We start from the raw sequence: 23,404 nt of genomic DNA, 5'->3' as shown, positions 1-23,404 counted from the left end.
ACAGACTTTTCATTTAGAAATCATGAGCGTTTTTATTTCTTGTATTTTATTTACTAGTTTTAAAAGTTTTACATAAAATCAATCAGTGAAGAAATGAAGCAGGTGTCCACATAGTAATATCAGTGTATTTTAGAGGTGTTTTTCTAAAAGAAGTTCTAAAATATTTTGGAAGCAGAAGGGTTTTTTAATGTTTTAACACTGTTATTATTTACAGATATGCTCAGCACTTGCACCTCCTAGCAATCTGAGATGCAAGAATAAGTACATAGAACCCCCCAAAGTAAGACTGATTCTTGCTGTCCTGGGGATAATTTTTTACATTTGTTTGCCACAAGTATTTTAAAAAGAGAAAAAAGAGGTTCATTAAAATCTAGGAAATCTTGAAGTTCAAATTGGAATTCTTTCCCTTGTGCCACAGAAATCCTCCACTTCAAATTTTGTATTTCTTTTCACTGCTCATTTACCAATATTGAAGTAGCAACTAAGAACTACAGTGAGGACTAGGCTTCTGTTGTACTCAGTGCTCCACAGCCACGGATCAAAATTACAATGCTGCTCCCAAAAACCAAATAATCCAAGACTGAAACACAAGTCACAAGCTGCATGCAGAGAACAGTGCAAGCAAACAACATGGCATTTCTCTGTAGCATAAGTGTAGCTATTGAGGCTGATAGACTTTTAAGTACCAAGTATTCAAATACAATTTTTTTTCTCTCTTCCATTTAGAGAGGCTCCCAGAGAATGCAGCACTTACAAGACAGTCTTTTCTACATTGCTAAAGGCCTTGTCAGCTGTACTGGCTGTGCCAAGACAGCACAGCCTCTAACCATGACTTTTGTTGTTACGGTTTAATATTTTAACTTGATGTCATTTGATGGGATGCTCTGAATGAGTAAAATCAGGGCCATTTATTAGAATAGCATCTTGAATCCTTGATGCTATATAAGGATGCTATTATATAGATGCCATATAAAAGCAAAAGAGAAAAACAATCCCAACAGCGTATTCACTAAGCATAGTCATGCAGAGACCCACTGGAAAGAAAAGCATCAGTAATAGATTACTTCAAGAAAAATAAAAATAAATAAATACAAATCTAAAAGTGTGGATTCCTGCCAGAGATTCTTGCTCATAGCCCTCAAATTTATATGGATTCCTTGAGTATCCCTGCCTTTGGGTGCAGTGTCTTTAGGGTGTACCCATTGGGCCCTTTGATACAAACTAAGCCTATAGGTCACAGCAGCTTTTTGGCCTCCACTGACTCAAGAAGCTTAAAAACCAGATACAACTGAAGAGAAAAATCTTCTTCAGGTCAACCAGCAGTGAACAAAAGCTGGCTAAGATGAATATTGCTTTGTTTTGCAAAATCTATTTGTCATATGGGTTATGGAAGGCATTTTCATTGGATGTAAATGCCAGATTACCCTTCCCACAAGACCAGGGGCCATGCAGCTCATCTGTTTCCCTCTTTATAGCAGACTCCAGTATCTCTATTTTGTTTTAAACCTTTCTCTTTCTCCTTTCACCTGATACTCACTCAAGGAGCATTAAGGTTAAACATTAACATTCAGGGACTGAGGCTGCTGTTACCTTTGCCTTCTCTTCATACAGACTGTCCCATTCACATATCAAATGCCGTTCAACTCCAGATTAGATAGCTGAGAATAAATATCCATACATTTCTCTGTCTCAGTGTAGGATAAGAAGATCTTTCCTCCCCCACAATAAATGTCATATATAATGGGAAGAAACAGTCATGCAAAGCAAAGCTTTTACAAAGCAACACTAAATAGCCTAAACCATCCACATCCCACCCTTCATCTACAGTCTTATCTTGGCACCTTGCATCCTGCAGCCCATTCAAATCCTCTCACAACTCTGCAGTAAAGATCACCTATCTGCCTTTGGCCACCTACTCCTGCCAACATGAGTGACAGCATGTTTCCACTGGCTGGTCCATGTCCACCAGCATATAATAGTCACGCTAGAAGAAACTAACAGCCTCGGAAACTGGTAGGCTTTCACTCTAGTATTAAAGATCCCAGTTTAAGATCTATAAGAGGAATTACTACTTTTATGTTCCCTGCTTTAGGGATTTATCCCTACTTAAGAGTTCAGGATTGTCATGTGTACTGAAAGAACATTGCAGAGAGCAGGTGGAAGACTAATTAATTAAAGAAGGGAAATGGGGTAGAGGGATAGGGAGAGGTTAAAAATACTAAATCCAACAATGCGAAAGGCTCTAAGACAGTAACAAAGTCCTTTCTGAGTGACTCACCAAAACCTAAGAATATGCAATGCAGATAACTCTCAGATACTAAACACAGTAAGGCTTCGCTGTGCTTTTCAGCCCTCTTCGCCATCACTGCTGCTGCTCTGCCATACCCTCCCTGAAAATACGTCTCTGCTTTCTTCCTTTGCCAGACTTTTTCCATCCAACTCCTTTCCTCTTTTTTTCTTTTTACCCTTTTCCTAGCTGCCCCATTTTCCTTCTGCTGCTAGCCACACTGGCAGACTTCTGCACTGGCCCCAAATATTTCTGAAATCACAGTGCCAGCCCACTGTCTGCCATCCCATCCTGCCCATTCTTTTCTGTCCTACTGTCATTTCTGTAGGTATATGCTTATATAAATTGAGCATCCTTCCCCTTGAGGAACTGTGCTAAAAAGCAGTTTCCCAGTCCACTCATGCCTGATAAGTGTAATCCAACTGATACGTGCCCACTTTGCTAAAAAGAAAAGCTTTCACCCATTTCTTTGGGTTATATGCTGTGACAATAACTTGTATTGCCAACATTTGTGATTTACTATTTCCCACTAAATGTCTTCTGAATGTGTCTGCTTGCAGATGCAGACTCTCAGATCAGAAGAATAAAAGAGAATCTGGCACCGTCTCATTGCATTCAGCAGTCACTTCCCTTTCCATCATGTGCTAATAACTACCAAAAAGCTTACGGCACCCACAGTAAGGGAATCTAGGGACTGCAGGCTCCAACCCAAAATACACACAACAGTAGACAGAGGGCTCTGACTTAAAATCTCCCCAAAAGTCATATCCTTTCCTTTCAGAGATGACCACTGGAAACTTCCATGGAACTGTGCCGTCTCAGCATGGAGGGTCCCTACCCTACCCTTTAATCATGATAGCTGGCACACCAAACACAACGTTTTGCTGCTTACGCAGGCTAAAATTGTGGTCAGCACCATGTCAGCCAACTCCACTCCATTAGCACTCTAAGGCTAACAGTAATATATGCAGCAAATGCTGCTGTGTTCAGCTCTATAACTTGGGCTCCCAAGTCACATCTTTATCCATTTACTCCTACTATTTTGAAGCAGGATATACTACAAATACTTACTACTTTACTTTTACAAAGAGTATGAAACAAAAGCTCAGCTAAAGCACCATAAATTGTCTTGGAGACTAGAGCAAGAATATAAGCACTACAGTACTTGATTAGGTATTTTCACTGCTCAAAGGAGAGATACAGATCTCCCGAATCAAAAGATGTTCAGTTTGAATGTTCAGAGGGAAAATTGGGTAAGTCCATTGTAGAAACCTGAAGTTATTTACCAGTAGTCATAAATAACCCATAAACTCTCTACTAAGTCTTTTATTTCCTCCTCATCTATCAAATGTGCAAATTATATTTTTTTGGTAACCAGCTTTAAGGAAGTTTTTTAAGCTTTAAGGCCGCACTCACCCAAAAAAGAACAAAAGGGAACACACATAGGTTCAAATTCTTTTATGTGTGAATCAAAGTCAGCTCTTAAGATTACATTGAAAATATATGGGACCTTAATTAAAACCTTTTTAATAGCATTTAGACAATGTTTCCCTTGTCTCTACCCATAAAACTTTCCTGTAAGGCAAGCGTGTAGATCTCACTCCTAATTCATTTCTCCCTGAAGCACTACAAACATGATGCTAAAATTCAATAACCTAGTGGAAGCAAAGAAAGAACTTGGAGTAATTTGGTTCCCATTATTTTAGTGTAACCCCTACACTATAATGCAAGTGTTCAGCCAGTGCAAAGAAGCTTGAGTTTGTAGGTTCAAATTATGTTAATCTGATATCATCTGTTTGGTGGCAACTGTATCTGGGACAAGCAATTTAATGGGGTCAAAGCGGTGCCTCCAGCAATTCTGAGGATGCATAGAAGCAAGTTTCCATTCTGCCTTTGAACAGTGAGCAACAAATACTGTAGTCTAAAGGAGATGGGGAATCCTTCAGGAAACCATAATCACATCAGATCCACACTGTAAAGTCTAAAAAGAGAACTATACTGGGGAGGGGAAACAATCAAGAGTATGCAAAGTAAAAAGCAAGTAAAATCATGGTGCCAAATCGCTGTTTCCACACCTCCTCACCACCCCTTTTTAGTTCCCTCAGGCTGCAGAATAGGATATAACACTCTTAAATGAACATGGCTGCACCACCAATGGTACTGCAAGCTCTGATACTCCCTGGGAAAACAAAACTCAGATTTTCCCATTAAAAAAGCCCAGGCTCCTACATATTGAGCCAACTGAAACTCTCTGTTAGCAATTGGCATCACAGAACCTACGCAAGACAAGGGAGCCAGATACAGTTCAGCAAAATTTGCTGTGAAAAATCTTTAGGAGGAGGGAGGGTGTTGTCAAAAGACATGTTTTCAACAAAAATTTTTACTCAGATGTTAAGTGTGGTCAGCAACTGAATCACACTGCTTCCATCCACGTACACATACCTGCACTCACACAGGTCATCTCTTGCTTGGGAGGAGACTATAAATAGAGATGCAAAGTGCAGTATGGAGAACCCCAGTCTAACTATAGGTTTTGTAAGGCTGTGTATGCTCTGCCAAATAAAAGTTCCTGCACAACGCAGAGGCAGATGTTGCAGGCAGCATTTACTTGGAGGGCTCCCTATTTCTGCAACTATCCAACCCTTTAATGTGTGCAAGGACTTGGCTCAGGAACAGCTCCTTTCAGCTTTCCCTGCTGTTGCTCCACTCACTCCAGCACACTTCAGACCTCTTTTCTGCAGAGATGCTACTCAGCTTCCCTCCTCCCCTCACTCCGGACTTTATCTGTGCTCTCCCACACTGTTACCTAATCTTCTGAACTTCCTTCTCCTATGCAGGGGTAATGCTGTGATAAGGAGGGAGATAATTCTTTCATCTGCTTGTACTCCCAGTTTTACAGTGTCGCTATTTTGATGTCAGTAAGGAAGCACAGACAGATATACAACAGCTGACAGAATATTTTAAAAGGAAAAAAAAAACATCATTTAAAATGTGGCAAGACAAAGGGGAAATGCATCAGAAAACCTGCAAGACTTCCTGAAACAGATCTGAGTTACATTACCATACAAAGAAATGAAACCATCATAGTTACAAGCTTGTAGGATGTCAGTGAGACTACAGGATGCTGCAGGAAAGATAATTAGGAGACTGTCAGTTGTAAAGGTATCACAGGGTAATGGTTCCTACTCCTGGCAGAATACAATCATCAGAAAGAAATGTAGTCAAAACTATGCATTATTTTCAATGCAGGAGACACTGATCTCATGGCAGCAATATATTTTTGTTATGTTACCTCTGATGTGCTAGATGATTCATAAAACAAGATTATTTTCTATGAGAAAGATTTCTCTAGTAACCAGACAGTTGACATTAGTATTACTAAATTTAAGTACGCCTTTTTTTTTTTTTTTTTTTTTAATCCCTTAGAGTACTTGACAAATAATTTGGGCAAAGCTGGACCTTCTACATGACTGTGGTGATAGTTCAGCCAGCTCTGAATGGCTTTACCCCATGGCATTACTTGGAAAAAGGATTTAGAGGTAGTAGCTGTGAATGAGATTCTAGGCAGGCATTAGGATCTATAAAAATCCATCCTCACATCCCATCTTCCACAATTTACCAGGTTGTGCCTACTGTGGGAAGCAGTGGAGACAAGAGGAGCAGAATGAAACAGCTAATGCTGAGGACCTGACACCCCCACCACAACCACACACATTTCAGGGAGGGTCACTTCAGACTAGTTTTAGTTTGGTCCTATTGTCTGAATGCTCATTAGCAACTGGAGCACATTAGGTGTGTTCCTTCAGTGCCTTTTTACAGTCGCCCAGGAAGTCCAGCTTCATCCAAGAAGACAGCCCATCTGTGAGCTCCAAGCCCGCTCTGTGATTCAAACCAAAGCACAGGTATAACTTGAAGGTTTACTTCAAAAGCATATTTCTGATTAAAAGCTTCCCAGCTGAGGACATCTGGAGTTCTCTTTTTGCTCCTTACATTTCAGCTTCTCCTGTGTAACATGCTGGAGATCTGCTGTTCTCAGCCTTTGTGGATCTACAGAACTGCAGACATTTCACTGGAGTTGCAGGTCTAGGCTTTTCTTAGACTACATCTTGGCTGAGTGGCCATGGCACACTGCATGGTCCTGGTTTCCCATCCACTCAGTCTAGAGACTGAGCCAAAGGCTGCAGTAGTTCCCTACCCATGGAAAACTGTGTCCAGGAGCAAACTGGGAGATGACTCTGGCTGTGCATCCTAAATACATCCTTAGCTAAAACACAACCAAAAGATTTTGCAAGACATGTCTAGAGCTCTCACAAGGATGCTTGGATGTAGAGTACTGCTATTTGATGACACCACCTTAAGAATTATTAGCAAACAGTGATCCTCTGGTGGAATAATTGCTGTTATTCTTGTTTCTTTGTCCTGAACAGCAGGGATTCAATGCACTCTATCAGATAAACAGGACTGCCTCAGCATGTACCTATAGGTCACTTTGCACTATGTTGAGGGTGGAGCTCTAACAAACAGTTTATATCTTCTTCAGGAAATTACAATCCAGAAGTTGCCAACTTTTGAAATTTATTACCTATGATAGTCTTTAAAAAAACTCATCGTGTGAAATGAGGTTTTCATCTATGCATGTTCCTTATATCCTGAGGTGTGAGAGAGAAGTGCTAAAACATGATCACATGCTAAAACATGAATAACTGACAAATTTTTAAACCCAAGCTCATGATTTTTGAACAGCTGGTGTTGGTGATCCTGCATGTTCATTGATCATTGCCTTCTCCAAGGAACTGTTAGACTAGATACAGGGCACTGTCACTGTTGGGAAAGGATAAATTAAGCCCAAACATAGCTGTATAGAATGTACTGAAATGTGGCCGATAACAACTAAAATTAAGTGACTAACAAGTGGGCACTGGACCAAGAAAGCAAAAGACTTGTGTATTCAAGTCAAGCCACCTGGCATACATTGCCCCGTGCATTAGTTGTTAATACTGAGGAACAGTGCATGGGATTTTTCCTCAGCCCATCACAATACTCTACTATCTATCTGCTACATACTATACAAACGTACAGAACATTTTCTCAAACACATGTGCAGAGGAGGTTTTTCAGGTCTATAAATCTTGCCTTATTCAGGAAAGTTTGTTACAATACTGCACTAAGGATGTGGTTGTCTCTGGACACCAGTCTGTGGATTTGCGTATGAAAAGGCTGACAAGAAGAAATGAAATATAAAGACAATGCATCATCCTCCCAGTATTTACAGCATATCTGAGAAAAATAAACTTCTGCTGCAGACTGTTGACTGTTTGAGAGAGAAACATTTATAGCCTAGGGAGGGAAAAGGAAGAAGTGAAGGAAGACTTTGGCAGCAGTGTGAAAACAGAAAACCTTGCAGATGCATTTTACCTCTCGATGTCCAGAGATACTGCTCACTTTATTTGGGAACCTATTTTACTACCTGTGTAATGTTTAAAGAAAAAGTTCAGGCAGAATAAGGTACTGCCATCATGAGATTTCCATTACGATTGTAAAGGAAAAAGATACATCACAGCAGGAAGCACGCACACAGAAACACAGACCTACGGTTGTCCTCATCAAAGTCAACAGCAAGAGACAAAGTATCCAACCTTCCAGTACAGTATTTCTGAAGTGAGAAGTGTTATAAGCCACAGAGATAGGGCCTGGGGATTTCAAGATTACTTGCTCAAAAATAGGGCTTTTAGGTAATTATTATTTTACTGAAAGCCGACATCGATGTCTCAATCAGAGGAAAAATTTACCTTTGCTTCTGCAATCCTGAAAATAAAGGGGGAAAAAGGAAAGACACAAAGCTGAAAAGTCATGAAAGCAATATTTACTGTAGGTTCCTATAATGCTTTTCACATGTGGAGACTGCAGGATAGAAGAATACTTAATTGCTAACCTGGAATAAAACAGTGCTTTCACAATTTCCATTCTGCTTTTATACAGGTAACACGTAACTGCAGAGAAACGGTATATAAAAAGCATAACTTGCTGCTCCAGAGGCATTATTCAATCGTTAGGCTTTACAATAATTATATCATCAAGTTTTCAATTCCTTAATTTACTTTCTCAGACAAGTTCTGCCTGAGAACGTGGAAAGAATACTATACGTGTGTAACAAGAGGGAGATACCCCCAAATAAAATTCAACACCTTTAAAAAGATTCCTGATCCCCATCATACTACAGTCAACACAATGCCCTTATTGCCCAGATCGCTATTGCTATTAAGCAACTACTGCTATCAAGTATTTCACAAGTAGAAGCCTTATGTCAAGACAAAGAAATGTCCATGAAACAGAAGCAAAATATGAAATTATTTCTAAATTCATAGAGAAGAGCTAAATGGCTGTCTCTTTAATCCCATCTCCCTCAGAAAAAAAAGCAAGAATTTTGTTATGAGAAAGATACATAGTAAAAACTTTGGTTAAATTTATATTAATATTATAACTGTATGAACAGTTTCAAAATTAAAAACTGTTTTTATTAATTTTCAGTATTGTTAAGTCTATCAAAGAGAAATCTCTTTGTGGACAATAGTAGTCTATTTCCAAGAGTCATCTGTGCTGTATTCAGTATGCATGGGCAATAAAGCACCAATAAATTCACGTAAAGGTTTGAGAACTAACTACCGCCGTATTTTGTGCATGGACTTAATTTCTTTCAGTTGATAACATTATTCAAATGGAACATGTTTGCAGTGTCACAGTCTCTTGCATTAATAGAGCTTATGCTTGGTGATCATCTAGTTTGAGGGTTTGTATATATTATGTATACACACACAGAGACACACAAAGCAAATATTAAGCACATCCAATCTAGTACTCTTAAAAACGAGTACTGCATAAACAAAACATAAGCACACACGGCAATTTCATGTTCTAAATCCACCCACATAGTTGTTCTCAGCAATTCAAGAACAGAGCTGCATGGGCAGATTGACAGAATTTGAGTTACAGACATCTGTGCTGAAATAATGATCAGCATATGAAGGTTTTGTTCATTAAGCAACAGAATAAGGTCTTGGGTTTTTATTTATTTTATCCTCAAAAAGAAAATAAATACACAAAAATCACAACAACAACAAAAAAGAATAAGAAGCTCAAGGTACTCCGCTTCTTTCATTCACTCTCAGAAATCTACTCCTCTTGAAGCATCATCTTATGCTATTCCAGGAACGAGCCATGATAAACAAACCTGCATGTATGAAATCGGTTACCTTAAAAATCTGGAAAAAATGGAATAGATTAAACTACAGTGTAGCCTGTAGGACAGTGTTGTCTTTAGCTGCTGCCAATACCACGCTGCAGATGAAAATATAAAATCCCTAACAGACCCGATGTAGAACTGCCAGTCCCCATAAATTATTGGTCTCAATGTCTAAAAGTCAGAGCTCAGCTTAAAGTCCAATGCAGGAAGGCTTTTCCTTCCGGGACACTCTGTTTACATTAACTGTACATAGTTTTATGGTCCACAAAGATGCCTGGTCTTTCTTTGAACTCTACTAGGGTGAGTGGCCTCATTTTGCCCCAATTACTTCCCATGGCAGTAAGTTTTACAGTCTATTTACCCATTATGTCATCAAGTCTGGTAAGCAAAGCAGTCTTGGCAAAAGTCTAGAGACTAAAGCAAAAGATGGAGCAAAAGCCTAAGGCAAAACCAAGTTTCTTCCTTTAGAGGAAAGACTTTATGCTATTCTGATTTTACTTTCCTTTTCACAGAATGTCCCCATGCTCCTGTGTTACAAGAACAACAGCAGAAGCTTCATTTATGACTGTAATTTTATTCATGTCATCCTCCCATCCATCCTTCTTGCAAGGTAAACAATTCCCCAGCTTCGATTTTGTGAGCTAAAACAAGGCAGAGGCAGCACCTAGGTTTTGTTTCAACAGCTTGCAGCAGCAGTTTCACGGCTTACTTTTAAGCATCATGACTTGAATTGATTAACTGAAAAAGGGGATAAACCTGTATGCTTTTCACAGCCTCCTGGAGCTCCAGGGCACGAACCGTTCCTTTCTATAGCTTTCCATCAATATTGAATGACTTTTCAAGAACTTGATTCAAGAGCATCAATAAAGCAAGAATGAGTTATACAATGGCATTATCTCCATGCATGACCTGCCACAAAACCTGTGATCCTCTAGGATTATAGTATGTATTAATGTTGGGAAAAAAGGTGGAAGAGCAAGATATAAAACAACCTCAGTAAGTGAGCTTGCCAGGCACATCTATTTCTTCTGGTAACTGCTGAGATAGCTGGACAGAAGGAGCTATAGTGCATCTGCAGACAGATATGCCCAGGGAAGGTTCCAGAGTAGTTATAATATGAGCCAGATCTGATGCATTTCAGTAGGTCAGGACTGTTACACACAAACCTAGCCATGATTCACAGCATTCCACTCTAAAATAGGTATACTCCATCTTCGGGGTCTTCTGCTCCATTACAGGCAGATTTGTAATCAAACATAGCTTCTCGTTTAGCTTTCTCAGAAATAAGTAGCATCCTGATCAGCAAATTCTTTTCTACCATAAATTATGCAGCACATGTTCATTAATGCTGCCTAGTGTTGAAAGCTGCAGGGATTTCACAATTCTTCCTGTAATGTTTACAAAATATTTCCTACTTACTGAGCAAATAACATATCCTCTCCAGTTAATGTTCCTAGCACAGTCAGAACATCAACTCAGGGTATCATGTATGGAACAACCAGCTGGTTCTCTCAACGAGAGGACAGCAGAGATGGGGCTTGTGGAACTGGTCTCACCAAGAGGAAAATCTGCCTCCAGGGCAACAGGCACAGATAAGAACTAGTGTAGCAGGACCTACGCTTCAGGTTCACAGCCCGACTCACACAAGTAAATGGGACACACAGAGCTCACAGGGGCTTTCCTTGTTTCTGAGCAGTGGCTACTCTGTACAGGTCATGTCTGTTCAGAAGGTGATAAATCCAAAATTCAAGTCTCCATTTTGCTGCCATCAAGCTCAAATTCTTAAAACTAAGTAGAAGGCGTTACACGAGTGGGTAAAGAAGTCATATCATACACATTTTTAAATTTTACTTTCTAAAACATCTCCTATGAATAGATCTTCCTCCAGTCTATAATCAAAGCCTATTTAAACAGTTCTCACTCAGTGCATAACCACAGATATTTTTACAACAAGTGTATCTGCAAAACTGTATGTGGGATTCCTAATAGGCAATACGCTACCTGGTGCGGGTCACTAATAACTATTACCAACAAATTCTAGAAACAAATTCTAGATTTCAGATGTTTTCTAAAGACAAGTGGTAGAGAAAGGAATCACTTGATAAAAGTGGAGACACAGAGAAAATAAAACGGCTGCTGCTCCTTCTTAATTCCTATCAGAAAAGAAACACTTCAACCCACCAGCGCTGCCTCAAATTCTAAATACCGGGCGGTAAGGGGCAGAAGGCGCCCAGGCCGCCCGCCCGCGGTACCCCCGCGGCCTGCGGGAGGGCCGGAGCCGCCAGCCCTCAGGAGGGGAAGCGCGGGCTGCGCCACCGCGGGAGAACCACCGCGCACACGAGCCCTGTCCCACCCGCGGGCACCCGCGCTCCGAGCTGCTCCGCGGCGGCTCCCCGCTCCCAGCCCGACTCCCGGTGGGGGCGGGACCTCCCGCCCGCCTGCGCTGATTGGCTGACAGCAGCCCCGCCCCGCCACACCACCTGCCGCCAGCCGGCATCCCGCTACCGGTGCCCTTCGGCGGGCAGTGCTGCGCACGCGCACTACAGCTCGGCCTGCTAGGGGCCCGGGCTGTTGCCTGACTGAAAATTGCCCCCAGCCTCACTTTAAGAGCTGCAGGCATTCCAGGGAGAGAGGCGCTCCCACAGCTTTAGTACCGTGTCTTGGATTTCGCGTTTTTTTTTTTTTTTTAATCCCGCTCCTTTGGCGGCTTCCCGGGCACAACGCTCTCAGGCGTTTCTGACGGGTTCCGCGGGCCGGCGGGCCCTCGCACGTTAAAGCGTCGCAAAAAGCCAGCTGGGGTCCTTCCGCCTCGGGCGTCGCAGTCGGTGGGCCGTTGGGAGCGTGCGTGCCGGTGGCCCCCGCCATGTATTACAAGTTCAACGGCTTCACGCAGAGGCTGGTCGGGGCAGCGGCGGCCGCTGCCTACAACCCCCAGGTAACGGGGCTACCGCTGCCGTCCTGGGCGCCCTCGCGGCGGTGACCTTCGCCGTCCTCGTGCGGCGCCACTCGCTTCCCCAGAGCCGCTGGAGGAGCCGGGCCCGCCGCCCGCTGCGGGGCGAGCGGCTCTGGCCGCCGGGGGAGCCCCGGCCGGTGGAGGCGGCAGGGCTCTGGCCGAGCCCTGGGTGGCGGCAGCAGTGGGGTGGCGGGGGGGTTGGAGTTGGCGGACCGGGCGAGTGCGTGCTCCCGGGCGGAGGGCGCTTGGCGGCTGCTCTGGTGCTTGCCTCGCCTGCCGGCACCGGCCTCGGGACCTGGTAGCGTTTATTTCGCCGGGGAGGGATCTTGGGCGCCCCCCCGCCGTGCGCCCCGCGGTGCTCCGAGAGAACCTCCCCTGTGGCCTTAGACAAGACAGACGCTTCGTTCTGCGGTGCACCTCTTGATTCAATTGTGGGATGTATTGGGTGTTATAGCAAGAAATTAACACATTTTCATCATGCAGGACTGTGCCTGAGCTAGAACGGTGGCTAGTGGTGTTTTAAAATCGCAGCTGGCAAATCCAAACAGCACTGCAGCTGGTCCCCCTTCTTGTCTGTGCTGAAAAAAAACCTAATTACTGAAAGTATTAAAACCCTTATTAGGGAGGACACAGATTTATAGAAGTTTGTTTAAAGCAAAATGAAAACCAGCCTTTCCTCTGTATGTTTCTGATGTGTTTACTCCAGATTAAAGGTTGCATTCAGTAGGCATATACTTTCCATGCTTTATAGTTACAATACATGGTTAATTCTGTGGCAATGGAGGGGAGAATGAATCCTGATTACATCAGGCCATTACATTACAATCAGCCATTTCAAGACATTAAAGAGTTGCACAGTGGTGAAAAGCAATCACAGAACTTGTTTGCTTTTATGTACCTCAACATAGATTCCTAGGTAATACTAGAAAGATTTGTAATGTGATTTTTGTCACAGGACAAATGCAGCATGGTTGCTATACCGTCTTCCAAGTTTCCGAGTAAACTTTGAAAAACTTAAGTTCTTACAGTTTAGTAATTAAAAAAAACCAACCTGGAGGTTTAAGGATTAGAAGAATGATTTTTTTTTTTTAAAAAAGTCAACCTTCCAAAGAACTGACTTCAGAGAGCAAATGTATCTGTTATGACTTGAGGTTTTTAAGAAAAAAAAAAAAAAAGATACATGTGTACACACAGAAGGAAATCAAAGATATATTTTGGCTTTTTCCTGATAAACTCATTAATAAAAGGTAACTGAAATATACTACATTTTTGTAGACTAATGTGTATTGTTGTGATACACAAGTAACTTCCTATTTCATTCTTTCTTAGTCTAATTCTGTTAGCAACCTACCTTACAGTTAAGCTTTCCTGGATAACTTTGACTATGCAAGTTTTACTTGGAAAATGCAGTCATCTGCAAGCAAGAAAGTTGTATTAAGCTTCTGTAAAATCTCAAATTGTTTCAAGGGCCCCAGACCAACTACAGAGCTCTTAATTTTGAATTTTTTTGAAGGTAAGATGTTATAGTTTAGATGGACAGACAATTAGAAGGGTTAAGAGAACTGGATGATCAGGCTTAGCATAGTGGCTAATGGTCATACTCTGTGGGGATGCTCATAACAAGTGGAATACTGCAGGTTACTGCAGGAGTTTATCAGTCAGCACAATAGAGTGCACTCTTGTTTACAGAAGACATCAAGGCAGTGGCTCCAAAACATCTGAAGTAGAGCTGCCATTCAGAGGGACTTATCTAGAGTGGAGGAATGAGGTGACAGGAACACTGTGAATGTCCACGAGGAAAAAAGGCAAAGTTGTGCATGTGGGAAGGAAGAGCTGGTGGCAGGGATACAGGCTAGAAACTGACAGGCTGGTGGGAGCAGCTCTGTCGTAGAGACCCCGGGGTGCTGGCAGACAGCAGCATCCTGGGCTGTGTCACCATGTGCACAGCCAGCAGATGAAGGAAAGTGATGATGTCCCTCTGCCCAGCACTCATTGGATCACATCTAGGTACTGCATCCAGTTGTGGGCCCCCCAGTATGGGAGTGTTCTTGAACAACTGGAGCAAGTTCAGCAGAGGTCACCAAGATGGTTGGGGGGTCAGAGCACTTGCCATGTGAGGAGAGGATGAGGAAATGGGGCTTGTTCTACCTGGAGAAGAGAAGGGACGGGGGGGCAGGTGCAGACCTAAGACCAGCCAGCCTGCACCTACAGGGAGGTTATCAAGATGATGGAGCCAGGCTCTGCATAATGGTGCATGGTGGGAGGGCAAAAGATAACAGGCATAAGCTGCAACAAGAGAGGTTCAAACTGGGTATAAGGAAAGACATTCTCACGGTGAGAACAGTCAGGCAGTGGAGCGAGTGCCTGGGGAATTTGTGCAGTCTCCATCCTTGGAGGACTTCCAAGGCCTTTCAAGGCCAGACCAGAAAAAACCCACAGCAACCTGGTGTCACCTCTGTTTAGACTAAAGAGCGCTAGAGAGTCCTTCCATCCTGAATTACTCTATGATCTTAAGTAAACATTGAGGTACTAGTGACTTTCTGATATGGCAGTTTCTGTCTGAAGAAGATTTTTATCCTTCTCTTTCCCCATCACTCTTTGGAATGCTTCCTGGGTACCTGTTGGGGACAGGGGTTCAGGGCACAGGGAAGACAGCGGAATAAATAATATGTTCTAGTCTAAAAGTAGATCTGTTCATTAGAGTACGTCCAACAGGCACCTCTGCTAGAAAACACTTGCCGCTATTGCAGTGTTTGGGGCACTTCTTACCTCTTCTACAGAAAGATATATTCAGAGAATAAACATCAATTGACACTTCATTTGTGTAGAGGAAAGCAAAGGCTAGGGCTACCCTTGGTGTTGGGGGGAAAGGGCTTCAAGCCCAAGCAGTAAAATAACTCCTTTCTGGAAGAGTATAGCTTAGAACACTACATATTAGTCTCTAGGTCATTGTGACTATTTTTCTGCAAATAATGCATCCTTTTTAGGATCATAAGAGAAAAGCCCCAGCACAGAAATACAGAAAGCTCTGATAACTACCTGGAGCAAAGTTGTCCTAAAGACAACACTCTTGGCTTCTGGAGCCCAGGTTGTGGAATATTGCTTACCTTTCTGTTCAGCAGCCTCCATTACATTATAACAATCATCCCATTTTAAGTACATCTTTAATTTTTAGGCATTAAAAAGGCAGAAGCAAGATAAGAGGGGAATACAGAATTCTCTTATCCCACATTCTGTTCTGTTAATGAATATTAGATATGTATGAATATCGTTGCACTAGATACAGAAAGACACGATAAATTCTGAATTCTTGACATCTTCTAGATTAAAATGCTGTAGTGTCATATATCAAAATTGGTTCGTAAAGAGTCTGTGCAAAACTAGCTTTACATACAGGTATTATTGCAGATAAAAAAGTCTAGATGGATCTCACTTCTGTCCTCTGCAAGGCAGGAAAGACAATGTCCAAGGAATAGAAATAGTTTTCTTCTAGAACACTGTAGTTATTTCTTTTTAGGTCATCATCAGGCATTGTATTTCATTTAAGTGTCATTACTGAAATGTTAAAACCTAATTTTTGAGAGAATATAGTAGAGAAGATGAGATTGTATCCAAGCAGGCACATTTCACATAAGTCTTATGAATATTGTCTCGCTTTATAAGTGGGTTTTTTTTCATATTGATGTATGTAGTTTTTTCATGTTTGGCTCACCATTCATATGGCTTAGTCCTCAACTGTGGTGTGCAAACGTGCTATGCAACAGAATAGCTTCATTTTAAAAAGTTACTTTCAATCCCTTTTTACAATGTTGCTAGGCCAGTTTTTTGGTAGATTTTTTTTTTTTCCCTAGTTTGACTCTATTCCCAGGTGACACATTCAGAAGCATCAGTCTGATAAAACTGTTTGCAGTAAATAGGATTAAAATATAAGTACTACATCTACATAAGTAGATGTTAAGTCTAAAACAAAGTAAATTTTTTCCTATTGATTTCATTTCTGTATTTAACAAAACCACAGCTCCGCATGTAAAATGGTTTGCTTTTTATGCTTCTATTTATCTTGATGTTTCTGGAAAAATGAAGACATCCTGCGATTCAAATTCTGCTTGCTCAAATATGCACTATAATAATTCACTTTGTTCTGTACTGTTACATTCTAATGCTTCCCTATGGAGTATTGTTCTGATACAGGTTTAAGCTTATTGTGGGTCTGCAAAATATCAATCAAAATGTATTTCAGAAATTCTTTTGCTGACAGTAACATAACTAACAGCTTACACTAACAAAAAAAATCTCTTAGTTTGAAACCTGTCTTGTTCTTTCCATCTCAGTCTTAGCATTCTTAGAAGACTTAATTTTACATTTAAAAAGGTTACATAAAGTAGTATGAACAATTTAGCCTGTTTGAATAAATGGGAACTTTCTCAGCTAGTGGAGGTGAGGAGGTTAAAAATTACTACTCATATTTAGTATAATGACTGCCATAGCCATTACAAATACAATAAAAACTATTAATTCAAGGAGTTGGTTTATGTTTAAATACAAATAGTGGGACCAGATTCAAATGCCATCAGGTGAGGATGACTATATGAACTTTTGGCTAGTTCAAGGCTGACCATGATCCTGTCCAGCCAAAACCAGGACATCCCGGTAGAAATTTAGTCATACTTCGCTTGATACAACTTACTTTGCTTGTAGCTATTTTAAACCCCCACAAATCACAGATCTCTTGATTTTAGCTGTTATGAATTGCTTGGAGTTCGTTGAGAAACTGTAATGGTTAACCTTTTATGCTGCAGACCATACTTAAAGTGTACACAAAACCACTTTTACTTAAGTGTGTCATTCCAAGACAAAGCCTCAAGTAATCCTACTTAAAAGCATCCTCGGGTTAGTGGTAACAAGTATATTTAACCTTATATAGTGAGGTATATTCTACTGTGAAGGACCTGCTATTTAGCTTAGCAAGTTCATATTAGTTACTTCAATGCCTGTTCTGAAATAATAATTCTCCTTAACTTTCCTGTTTCCCCTTTTCATTTTGGTCCTTACCTCAGTTTTTGCCACGTTCTCATTCTCTGATCTGTTTGAGCAATTCCCCTAACATTTAAAAAAATTAAGCGTGGTGCTATTTCCATTAAATTGTGCTCCAAATCCTTAACTGTTTCATGCTCAGGAATTCATGCTAGCAAGGGATGTTTGTTTTAACTGAGCATGTTGGCCAACCAACAGATAGACTGGGTCCTAAAACCTTCAGACCTCTGACAGGAAAACAAACACACTTTACAGAGGGGTAGATAGAGACTTTTGTTTGCTGTTTTGGATTAGCTACATGTCCTGACCTTTCATTGATGACTTCAGCATTTCACAAAGTCATTGCTGTAGTGTGCTGATGAAATCGGCTGATGTTGACTCTTCTGCACAAGTACATGTGCTGTACTTTGTCTGAGAATTGGAACAAATTCTTGTTAACATGATTAGAAATAAAAGATTAACACCTTAATATCAGAAGAGAAATTATCAATGTAAACATTTTCTTATGAAGCATAGGTCAAATGTTTAGAGGCATTCATTCCTCAGTACTATCTTGAATGTAGTGAGACTCTGATGTCGTTAAATAACCAGCAGTTTTAGTCATGTTAAATACAAGTGACAATTAAGTTAGGTTATTTAAGGTGTCTTAATGACTTGCATAAAAAATTATCTGTACTGAAATTCTTATGTGTGATACTGAGGATTTCTCTTCAGCCACACTAAGCTTAACCAGCAGCTGGGTGTGAGATAAGGCACTTGCCAGTTTCTCTCAATAAACACAGACAAGTACCCAGCTGGAACAGCCATGCGGTTATGCCAGTTTAGCTGAGCTTGGTTGGAGCTGACCACAAGGTTCACATTCATGGATGGAATTCAAGTGGGATTTTATGTTGGGGTGAGGGACCCTGATTAATGCAGTGTCTGTGTTAGGCAAACTGAGCTGTCTCTCTTCTGCAGCATGTGTTTTGTTGTACTCTTTCCTGAAGCCAATCAACCATGTAAATGATTTTTATTTAAATTGCTATGCAATGTTCTTAACTGGCACCATGTTGCTTTGGAAGTCATTTACAACAGTACACTGATTATTATATGAGTTTTCTGAAATGGTTTCATTTGATTTTGTTATGAAGTTAGTCACCTGAGTCAGGTTTGAATCTCCTGTTGCTCCCAACAGGAGGGGATCTTATAAGTATCTGGACAGGAATGTATTTCTAAAGCCTGAAAAAGTATGTGATAACTTACAGTTGTTAGCATGACTGATTTCACTATTCTAATATTAATCTGTAGTGTCTTGCATCCAGGTGGTATCCTGTAGAGGCAGGAGTTTTAGCAACCCCTACCATTTGTTATTAGTGCTAAGCACATTTTTAAGCCCTCTATCTGTGAGTTTAGGAAAGATTAAAGAAGTATCTTTATCATGGAACTGTTTGAAGTAGTTTGCAGCTTACTCCAGTTCTCAGTATTTACAGGTTTTATACACTACATATAGCTCATGAAATAAAGTAGACATGATGACAACAAGCAGAAATTGCAATGATGTAATAACTATTGAAGTGATCTCAAAGACTGCTCCTGAAAAAGTTAGGTCCTCAGGAGGGCAAAAGTGAGATTCAGAAGTGGAAGCCTAAAGCAAGATGAAAGGTGCACCTTGCTGCAATACTAACAATCAAGAAGGTGAGAAAAAAGTCACCTGCACATGTGGTGTAACCATCTGTTCTGTAGTTTTTTCTATCAAATCATCAACCTTTTAAAGACAAATCTAATAAAGTAGTTAAAGTTCTTAAAGACAAAAATATGGGTCCAAAATTGCTTGCTTCAAGTATTTTTGACATAGTTGGTACTTAGCCTTGAATATATATCCAGTAACTTCCCTGGGATAATAATAGTTTCTTAGATGCATCCTTCTTAGTGGTGTGATCAGAACTGCCTAGTCTTAAATAATTCAGTACCTTCTGTGCAAGCCTGTTCAGTAGGAAGGCACTAGTTACTGAATGTATCAGAGAATCCAGTTTTGGCTGCTGTCTTTCAAAACATAACCAAGAAGGTCACAAAGGGATTCTAATATTCATTCAGGCACTAGAAAAGTGGGAAGTTGGACCCATGTCTGGAGGATGGAGCCCTGATGATCATTCCACAGGCTATTTTGGGATATTGAGAAATCTGGTCTTTCTGTTGAAGATGCCTGTTGCAGCAGAGAATTTAGAGACTTTACGTATGGAAAAAACACGTCTGGTCTATGGCAGGCATAAGAGAAAAAAAGAGTGCCAGTCTGCTTCTAACTCCAAATACTGTTCAGGCAGTTCTCTTAAATACAAAATGCATCAACTAGTCCTTTGAACAGAAACTAGAATTTCAGTGCAGCCTTAACTTGACCCATAGAGAGCAATTGCTGCTTCTGTTTGTAAAGAAGACCTGTTGCATTAACCTACTTGTACAAAGCTTTTCATTTCTGTGGCAAGTGAGGGAAAAAAAAAAAAAAGAAAAATCACAGCTGTTTCAGGAGCCATAATGTAAAGTATCACTGCCACGTGTCCAGGCGTAACTGTTAAATCTAACTATAACAATAAAGGCAAGGAGGCCACCTCATGATGGCTGTGACTTTGTGCACTAAATCTTATCCATAGAACTGCGTTATGTAGTTTCTAATTATGGCAAATGTAGAGTACAATCGTTTGAATTGAAAGCGAGTTAAGTTATGCTGCTCATGGGGAGTCCATTGAGGTGTGGAAAGTTGTGGCAGCATGTGAATTGTAGGGTGTAGTTACACCTGCATAAAATATCCACCATGTCAGGGCTTCTAGAGTGTCCTTGAGCACCACTTACTACTTTTGTATGAAACAAGTGGTCCTAACCCCTTTTATTTTTTTCCTCAAACTATACATCCAAGTTATTTAAGGCCCAGTTATTTATGGCTACTGCTTGCAGCCTTCAGGAGGAAGAGTTCATTGAAATCTCCTCACTCTGTTTGACCCAAGCATCAGGGATTCCCTGCTTCTAATCCTGCTACTCGAATAGAGCCCTAGATAGTCTGTGTGCAAAAAACAAGCAGCAATTTGGACCAAGTACCAGCACAGAAAAACTTAAAATTGCTATAAATTTATGTCATGAAGAAATCAGGAAGGATGCTTCTATTCTCCTTGCTAAGCCCTAACCCAGAGTTGTAGCTGAGAAGTGAGTGGGCCAAAAATGTGTCTTTAGCTCATCGTCACTGGTCTTTGTACCAGATAAATAGTCTTTGTAATGTATCCTTGTAAAGACTGGCAGTGTGCCTGCCTAACGTGACAATTGGTACATTTGCAAGTGTTATGTACCTTGATATTTTAATCTTTATTTATGCAGGGACTCAAACCAATAGTTTCCACTGAATCCCCCGCTCTGATATTTGGGACAACAACTAAACTTGCATCAGATTTACCAGCAACTGATTCATTCTTGGGTAAAAACAAGGTGCCAGACCTACAGAAACTTTTTCAGGTAACAACAACTTTGAGAGTAACTTAAAGAAAACTGGAGAGTGGGACATACCTTTCCTTATTTTAATGTGGCTAACTACTTTTGTCGTTCTACAATACCAAAATTTTGTAAAGTCTAGTTAAGAAAGTGTCAAGTACAGTATAACTTGTACTATACTACAAGGTATATATGCCTTGTACAGGAGATAAATACAGAAAGTGGAAAGTCTGGTAATATTGTCTGTCTTTTCGCTGGCTTCAGAAGAATGTTTATTGTATTATCTGACTATTAGAAGCACTTTCTGTCTGGGAATCCAAGTGTATGCCTTAAAGCAGATCTGGAGGAGTGAAGTAGATCATTACTGTTTTGTGTATAATTTGAATATCACTGAAGCTGTTTATAATGCAGCATAAGAGCAGCACAGTACAGTTTTCAAAACCAGTTAGCTATGCCATTTCTAAGTGTACTAGGACTTTTCATAAAACAAATCAATTAAGCATTTTTTTAAAAACATCAAGAATGTGCTTTATATGATGTTCCCTTTTCTCTCTTACATGCCACTTGCATTTGGAATGTGTCAGTCTGACTTGGTGAATAATTTTTTATACATATCTTTTCATGTTCTTTTGTTAGTGACACTTTTTCCATTCAGGTCCTCTTGAGAAATATTTCAAGATACATCCTTTCTGCCTGCACTTAACAGCTTTGGCTAATAAAATTAACTTGCCTTTGTATTTGTCTTGCTAAATGAAAAACACGTAATACACTTGACTGTAGATAGCCTATTTGTCAGGAGGTTTCCCTCATGGAAGTCTCTCGATTTACATGAGATAGCTTGTTCCTCATGGCCTTGGTATGGGTGTTAATATCTTTTTTTGTTTGTTTTCTTTTTAAACTCTTCCCACAGAAAGCAGATGGACTGCCAGTACACCTGAAAAGAGGAGTTCCAGATAAGCTGCTTTATCGGACCACTATGGCTCTAACAATAGGGGGGACTATCTACTGTCTAGTAGCACTGTACATGGCCTCACAACCAAGAAGCCAAAAGTAAATGAACCACGACTCACGGGACTCGTGACATTTCTCTGAAGGACCTCCAGCATGTATCTCTCTGCACTTGCTTTAATTCTGTGATCCTATAGGATTTATTATTAGATCAAGTTTCTTGGAGAAAATGTTTTTAAATTGGTTGCCTTATGTGTTCTAGAAATCAATACAAACAGACTTAAAGACATCATTTTAACATATGGTTGTAGCTTTGCAGTTGTTGTCTTGCAGGAGTGTATGAACAGTTGGAGAAAGATGAGCTTTTCCTTCCCTGCCCCAATTTAATGTTAGAGATAGGACAAGACAAATACTTTGTGGTCTATGCTCCACATTCCTCAGTGGGAAGGTGCTGCTGGTTTCCAAAACAGCGAAAGCAAATAATTTAATTATTATAACATACTGGGAACCGCTTTCTGTCAAACACAGCTCATTGTACATAAGCAGTGGAACTTTTCCAAATGCTGCTGTATTATTAAATATTTGTACTTCTGCTGATAGGACAAAGGGCTTGTCTCCTTGGAGCATTTAAAGTGGATTTATTCCATAATGTTAGCGTTATGTATGTATACATTCAGCAGAGTGCACCAGTATTGTAGCATCAGTTGTACCAGCTTTTGGACTTTATTTGTCAAACAGTCTTATTGTGCAATAAAGATAACCACATGAATAATAAAAGAGGCAAGTGTTGAAAGTTTCAGACCACTTTGGCTGGCCTGCTAGTGAAATAAACATATTGGTACACTTTTGTTAAGTTCAACTTGTAGATCTCAAACCAAACAATTGATTCAGCTACCTTCCTGTAATCTTTTTGAGATGGAAATGCTCTTAAAATTCTCTGTTGGAACTCATTGGGTGTTTAACTATACTTTTTGGTGAAGCAGGTCACTGTCATGGCTCAGCTGCATATTATTTTCAGTGCACATACATATCTATGTACACACATACACACACATTTCCTTTGCTGTGTGGGTGGAAGAGAGAGGGGCCAATAAAACCCTTTATTCAAAAAAAGCATCCTGTAATTTGGTAGATCCTCCTCTGTCTGTGACTCTTGGTCACCCAGGCTCTGGATAAGCATGGATTCACTGGCCTCTGTAAAGACCCGTCTCTCCCACAACTGTGCAGAAACCACGTTCCATGTAAATAAGGAAAACAGTTAATAAAGGAACCTAAAAATCCCATTTCTTCAATCTTTTAGTAAAAACATCCTGATTTTTTTTCCAGTCAAGTTACATCAAAGCCTTATTACTGTTCCATAGGAAAGAAAATAGCTGCTTCTACTGTGATCTCAGATTTCAGTCAATGTTGGTATTTCAGGATGGGAGAGATTAAGTCACTAAAAAAGAAATTTCTAAGGACAACAAGACTCAAAGAATACAGAGAATAATTA

General features: G+C 40.5%; 1 protein-coding gene across 2 annotated transcripts; it reads left to right on the top strand.

Annotated features, from left to right (window-relative positions):
* The first annotated feature begins 12,169 nt into the window (after nt 1–12,169).
* COX7A2L (cytochrome c oxidase subunit 7A2 like) lies at nt 12,170–23,204 on the top strand. 2 transcript variants are annotated; one of them, XM_074818017.1, is made up of 3 exons: nt 12,172–12,462; nt 20,854–20,988; nt 21,875–23,204. In XM_074818017.1, exons 1-3 carry the CDS (start codon nt 12,391–12,393, stop codon nt 22,016–22,018), a joined length of 351 nt encoding a protein of 116 aa, XP_074674118.1. In that variant the 5' UTR covers nt 12,172–12,390; the 3' UTR covers nt 22,019–23,204. The 2 variants fall into 2 exon arrangements, with proteins under 2 accessions (XP_074674119.1, XP_074674118.1); XM_074818018.1 differs by lacking the exon at nt 20,854–20,988 and having other exon boundaries at nt 12,170–12,462.
* The last annotated feature ends 200 nt before the right edge of the window (nt 23,205–23,404 follow it).

The sequence above is a fragment of the Strix aluco genome, chromosome 3 (genome assembly GCF_031877795.1).
Source record: "Strix aluco isolate bStrAlu1 chromosome 3, bStrAlu1.hap1, whole genome shotgun sequence".
NCBI lineage: Eukaryota > Metazoa > Chordata > Aves > Strigiformes > Strigidae > Strix > Strix aluco.
The sequence above is the reverse complement of the archived record's forward strand: the minus strand, read 5'-3'. Positions and strand labels throughout refer to the sequence as shown.

Coding starts and splice junctions, on each gene's coding strand:
- COX7A2L (XM_074818017.1), top strand. CDS start 12,391: ATGTATTACAAGTTCAACGGCTTCACGCAGAGGCTGGTCGGGGCAGCG. Junction 12,463..20,853: donor CCGCTGCCTACAACCCCCAG/GTAACGGGGCTA, acceptor TTATTTATGCAG/GGACTCAAACCAATAGTTTC. Junction 20,989..21,874: donor ACCTACAGAAACTTTTTCAG/GTAACAACAACT, acceptor CTCTTCCCACAG/AAAGCAGATGGACTGCCAGT.